Consider the following 6,809-nt stretch of genomic DNA (forward strand, 5'->3'; position numbering starts at 1 on the left):
GCTCCGGGTGTATTTCTGCCATGAAAAGCTCTTAGTGAAAACTCATCTGCCTTGAAGATGCCGTTCGGAGTCGGCATAAAACATTTAGATCCCGTCCGGCCAATTTGTAGGGAAAATCAAGAGAGCACGACGCAAATTGGAAGAGAAGCTTGGCCTTAGATCTCTTCGGAGGTTATCGCGCCTTACATTTATTTTTTTTTAATCTTTCACCTCTTCTCTTGGATGACCAGAGTGAATTGCGTGATACTCAAAGCTCAATGCGCATACAAATTGAGCATTCCATAATTGCAGCAATACAATCAATGGGGCCGGAAAATTTTTTCCGCATTATACCACTAACAAATAGCGAGGGTGAAGTGCTGTTAGAACGTTCCTGGTTGCTACTGTTGTTGCGTGAAGGTGCCAGGGGTGCTACATTCAATTCATATTATTTTTTATGGAACAGATTTTAGTATTTTTGGTACAAAAAGTGCGGGGACAAGCCGCAAGCATTGGTTGCAAATCATTTGGAGACAATTGTAAGTATCTTACAGCAATGCTTGCCATGTTTGATTACATGTCTTTGTTTACAATTTAAGATTAAATCAATGTCAGCTATGGCCCAAGACACCAAACGCGTTTGTCGAATACAAATTGGTTATTTGTTAAAAAAAACTTGCATAAGTTTCACTGATGAAGAATTAATTAAATTTGTACCAAGCTATGTTGAAGTAACACATCGACGTCTCAAGAAAATACGGAAGCAAATGCGACGTGAAAATAGAAAACAGTTGAATGAGAAGGATAAGAACGATGATGAAGATTCTGAATCTCCTTGCAGCATTGATGACATACTAGCAGATTCAGATTCTGATTTACCCGAAGAAGATGGAAGACTGATTATAAGTGATAAAGCTGTACCTGGTGGCGATGTCAGTGGCAGCACAAGCGACGATACCGATGACGATGGTGACGCTGGTACTACAATTAAGAAAGCCCCTAAACGTGGCATGGATGTTGACTACAGCGATGTTATGGCACTATGATTTTATAAAATATTACTGCTTTTTTTAATAATATAACAATTTGTCAACTCTTGCAGAAGAAGAGCACCCCACTACAAGCCGCAAACGTAAAGCAACAGATGCCATAAGTATGCGCTCGGGTAAAACGAATACTTTGAAGTATATAGCCGGTGGCAAGGGTATACATCGTCCATTAAGTGGTGCTAGAAATGATGCAATATCTATGAAGTCTGGCTACTCAGCAAAGTCGGACAAATCGGGAAAATCTACAGCAGGTGGTGCATATGTGGTAGTAAATATACTAGAAAGCTAAAGGCGATATGAAGAAAAAAGGCAAACTCGATCTATTTGCATATATACCGCTCAGTCGAAATACGCTAAATAAAAGGTTAGATTTACTATATACTGCAAAGCCAAATCAGTGGCTAAAGAATTTGAAATAAGGTTGAATTCTGTTATTGAAAGAAATCGCTATGACGAAATGAGCGGTGTAGTTTCGTAACATTTCGGGATTGTTTTGGAAGCATTTTTACTTTTTTTCTGGAGCTTTGTATGTATGTATTTTTTTTAAGTTTATGTCCAACTTAGATTAAGCCGAGTAGCAAAACTATGAATATGTGATAATCTTTTACAAGTTCGATATATGTTTTATATGTCTTTTTATATTTCTTTCTAGAAAACGAGCAAAACACACACACACATTGAAAAATATCGTAAATAGTGAACGCAAAGTCGCGTTGAAAGTTGTTAAACATAAAGTTGCCAAGCCTTACAAAAAATAATATAATTATGAAAAACTGCATAACGCAAAAAATGTATATCCATATACTTACTTATATTGTATATTTTAAAGTTATCTTGCTGTTAAGCTAATGAGTTATAAATCAAAAATGATAAGCAGAAAATAAAATTAAATAACATTATATAAACTGTAATAAATGCAGTCCCATATCATTATTTAAATAAGGGATTTGAATTAGTTAGCAACTGCGTAAGCATATGTGGATACAATATTTGAACCGTTTATTGAAATTGGCAAAAGTACATTTTCGAAATCATTGAAATTATTGCAATTTTAGTAAGCTACAGGTATTTCCATTCAAGCAAGCATTCTTAAAACCGTATTCGAAAAAATTTAATCAAATCATTGGCAAAAATATGAAATTTCTTTTTTAGTTTTTTTGTTAATAATAATACTGACATGAGTCCAGTTGATAATAAAATAATCGTTTTCTTTTGTAAATCGACTAATTCAATTTGCACGGTAAATTATCTTAATAATCTCAAATGCAGCATCGTTTTCAGTTTTTCGTGTGAGTTATTAGCAAACATTCGTAAGGTAAAGAGCAGTGTGCCTATTTGTAAAGTAAAATTGAACATGTTTATAATCCAGACTGAACTCTACATAGAGTAACCTACCTCTACCGGTTGTTTATAATCAATCTAAATAATTCGATACATACAAAAATGTACTTGTGACACTCTACAAAGGAAAGGATAATCTGTATGGCTATGCGCTATTATTAAAAATATTTTTATATTGTTTCACCTGATTCACCAAAAAAGCTAAAAAAAATGTGTCTTAACTCAAAAAAAAAAAGGTGAAAGTTTAAGGCAACTTTTCAATCGTTTTATTCACTTTCTTTCATAACAACATAACATAACAGCATAAACATTTCATATTTTATTTATTTTGTAAACCTTCGCCCAATAATTTAAAATTATAGACTAGGTAGGAGCTATGGCTGCCAGGGCCTTAAGCTCGATCGATAACAAATAAATACTATTATTAATATTTTTATAATTAGATTTGTTCTTTTTAACATAATGTATGTTTCTACTATACAGGAAGTTTCATTATATTGTTGTATTCATTATATTGTTGAATAGAATTTTGTTAGTTTCAGAAATGAAATAGTATTTTCTGTGTTTTCTGTGGTAGGGTTAGAAAGTGATTGCATTATGGAGTTGTTCGGGAAAAGGATATTTCTATGAGCACTAAATGCCGGATACTCAGTTAAAATATGGCTGATACTAATTGTATTATAACTACAGTATTGACAGTTGTTGCTAAGGCTGCTATCAAGTAGATGTTCGTGAGTAAGACGGCTATGACCTAGGCGAAGTCTTTCGTATTTCACTAGATCTAGTCTATTTGGGCTTTTCTCAATATTCTTTGCTGTTTTGAAAAAGTTTGTAATTGGTTGCTTGTGTGGATTAGTTAACTTGTACCAGTGTGACGACAAATTCCATGTATGATTTGTTGAGTTTGTTTTGCATCGGTTATTTACATATTTTTGTATGTCCCTTGTGTGAAAGTTCGTATGCATAATAAGAGGAGCTAAATATGCGTATTTGGCAGTTTCATCAGCTAATTCATTTCCTGCAATACCTTTGTGGCTAGGTATCCATATTAGGATAATTTTTGGCGAGTTTTTGTAAAGAGCTTCTCTTATAGTATAAGGGTAGTAGTCATATCGCGAACTTTCCTCGTAGTTTCTTAACTGTATTAACTGCTGTAAAAATTGCTATCATTTCGGCAGTAAATACTGAGCTGAATTCAGGAAGGTTGCCGACAGATAGTTGACTGTGCTCTGTGGTTATACTATACCCTATACATTGTTTTGTTTTAGAACCATCAGTAAATATGAACTGAAAGTTGTTTAGTTCGCTTTTCAGTTTTAAAAATTCCTGTTGAAACATTTCTGGTGAAGATTGCTTCTTATGTTTTCGTAATTTGTCGATTATCAGATTTTGCGGGTTGAAAAATGGTGGTATGCTATGTGTAATGCATTTTTGTGGCTAGTGAGGAATTTCAAACTTTTTGCAAAGGTTTAGTGCTCTGATTAAAGCGGACGGTAATTTGTTGGTAGTTTTTCTTTTGGCGTGGTTTGTTATTAGTTTATATAGTGCTGTGTCCGCACAGTGAATAATGATTTTTGAAAAGCATTTGTGTGAGGCGGTCTCTTCTTAATTTTAGCGGTTCTATTCCAGACTCGGTAAGCATGCAATTTGTTGGTAATGTTCTGAATGCACCGAGGGCGCTTCTGATTGCTGCATTAATTAAAGTTGTAATTTTGTTTAAAATGCTGTTGGTATGTTTTGTAGTGTTATTTCACTTCTACATAACTGCTTTCTACATATGTGCATTTGTTTGCATTTGTTAGGGGATAGAAGTGCGCCAGAGGATTCACACCATCTGTCGATATTTTAACTTTTATAAGATTAACTTTTGGGTTTTTGCCTTTATTGTGTTTAATAATTAGATGGAAATCGTCTGCATAGGCTGTGAATTTTATTTCTTTATGGAGTTCTATTACGTTACATAAGTTGTTGTATGCTATTAGAAAGAGGACGACTGAGAGTGGGGATCCTTGTGGTATTCCGTTATGTAATGGCTGTACACTGGAGAAATTGTTATTTACATATACCATAATTTTCCTGTTGGTTGTTGTTGTTGTTGTTGTAGCGATAAGATTGCTCCCCGAAGGCTTTGGGGAGTGTTATCGATGTGATGGTCATTTGCCGGATACAGATCCGGTACGCTCCGGTACCACAGCACCATTAAGGTGCTGTCCCGACCATCTCGGGAACGATTTATGTGGCCACATTAAACCTTCAGGCCATCCCCTCCCTCCCCAACCCCAAGTTCCATAAGGAGCTTAGGGTCGCCAGAGGCTCGTCTGTTAGTGAAACAGGATTCGCCGCGGTTAGGTGAGGTTGACAATTGGGTTTGGAGAAGCTATATGTTGCGCTGGCAACCTGCAGGGTTGCGCTACACAGCCCCTTGAATCTGGTATTTTAGTCGCCTCTTACGACAGGCATACCTACCGCGGGTATATTCTGACCCCCCCTAACCCGCTGGGGATTGTATGAAGCTGATAATTTTGGGGCCAATATTCCAATCTTTTAGTTGATTGATTACGGTGTGGATACCTAGTCTGTCAAAAGCTTTGGCGAAATCTAATCCGACTATTGTAGTGTGACTCCTATGTGAAAGGGAATCAGTAATCAGATGGTCTACGTAAAGTAGAGCTTCTATTACGGATTTCCCTTTTCTAAACCCAAATTGATGGGCATTGAGTAGTTTATTTTTCAGTATAAACCACCATACCCTGTTTGCTATAATTTTCTCCAATAGCTTGGCACAACATGCGTTGAGGGAGATGGGACGGTATGATGTTATTAAAAATTTGTCCGCTTTGGGTTTTAATATTGGAACGATAAGACTGGTTTTATACATCTGTGGTATATAGGTATTGAAAATAGAGTTATATAAATTAAGAAGTCTCTTTTGGACGGAGATGGAGAGATTTTTTAACATCGGGTAATTAATTCGGTCGTAGCCCGGAGTTTTTCCTGTTAATTTGTTAAGCGCTGATTTAAATTCAATAATGGTAATCTCGGAGTCAATTGGACTGGGATTTGAATTATTTTCACTATTGTATATTTGGTTCGATATTGCTTGTTTGCATGTTTGAAATGTGGTTGAGAATTTGTCATCAGAAGACTCTTTTGACCAGTTTTTCGCAAATTCTTCAGCAATTAACTTGGGTTCGGTTATATTTGCAGGTGTTGTACTATTACTTAGGCAATGTATCCTGTTTTGCTTAATGTTATAACCATAAAGCCTTCTTATATTGCTCCAGATTTTAGAGGTTGGTGTATTCGGATTAATTTCGGCTGTGAATTTAGAAAGTGATTCCTGTTTAGTCTTCTTCACTTCTTTTCTGAACTTTGCAGATGCTTTTTTGAATTCAATTATATTTTCTGTATTGATATGCCGTTTAAGCATATTGAAATGTTTGTTTTTAATGTTCTTTAGAATATGAAGTTGGGGGTTCCACCATGGAACTTTGTGTTTTGTAGTGTTTGATAATTTAGGTATAGAGGCGTGTGCGCTTTGTAATATGATTTTGTTGATATTCGCGGCTTCTTTATTTATATTAGTTGTATTAGTTCATTGTAGCTATAAGTTTTCTCGGTAAATTTTTCCCAGTTTGCTTTTTTATAATTGAAGGTTGGTTTCGAATGTTCTTGATTAATTGTTGGTGGGGGGAAAAGATATATAAGAATCGGAAAATGAACGCTGCCGTGTAAACTGTTCTCCGTTTTCCATTTTGCCTGAAGCGCTATTGTGGGCGTACAGAATGATAGGTCGGGATGAGTGAAAGTGTTTCGTGTACTGAAATGAGTCGGTGACCCATCGTTAAGTAAAATGAAATTGGATTGCTGAATAAAATCAGCTATAAGTTTTCCTTTTTTATCATCAACTGGAGATCCCCAGAGTCTGTGGTGACTGTTAAAGTCGCCGGTAATAATGTTAGGGATACGTGTACTTGTAAAGACGTTATGGAGATTGTTATTATTGAAGCATTTATTTGCTGGTATATATGCTGAAACAATCCCAAATTTTATGCTGGATTGAATCTCTACGAAAATGGCGTCGAAATCGTTGAATGTCTTAGTAGCATTGTATTGAATCGATTTGTGGATTAAAAGCCCAGCACCACCATAAGAGTTTGTTGAATTATGAGAAATTAGTGAATAATTGATAGGAGCTGGAAGGGGTGTGTTGGTATTGGGTGTGGTGTGAAGTTCTTGGAGGGAAATGATTTGCGGCCTGTGTTTTTTTATTAATATTAGTAGTTGGTTATAATTATTCAAATAACCTCTTACATTCCATTGTAGGATAGTTACTGTCATTGTTTTTATATTGGATTTTTATATGTATATTGCTAAATAAATCTGTATCAATGTAGTATAAGTTTTACTTAATAGCTATTTAAATACCTAAATATATGG

At 35.3% G+C, this 6,809-nt stretch overlaps 1 protein-coding gene across 1 annotated transcript; it reads left to right on the forward strand.

Moving 5' to 3' along the window:
* Nucleotides 1–587: 587 nt before the first annotated feature.
* On the forward strand, nucleotides 588–1,813 carry LOC137234772 (RRP12-like protein). The gene is made up of 2 exons (XM_067758193.1): nucleotides 588–1,392; nucleotides 1,681–1,813. Exon 1 carries the CDS (start codon nucleotides 588–590, stop codon nucleotides 1,023–1,025), a length of 438 nt encoding a protein of 145 aa, XP_067614294.1. The 3' UTR covers nucleotides 1,026–1,392; nucleotides 1,681–1,813.
* Nucleotides 1,814–6,809: the final 4,996 nt, after the last annotated feature.

The sequence above is a fragment of the Eurosta solidaginis genome, chromosome X (assembly GCF_040869045.1).
Source record: "Eurosta solidaginis isolate ZX-2024a chromosome X, ASM4086904v1, whole genome shotgun sequence".
In the NCBI taxonomy this organism is placed as follows: domain Eukaryota; kingdom Metazoa; phylum Arthropoda; class Insecta; order Diptera; family Tephritidae; genus Eurosta; species Eurosta solidaginis.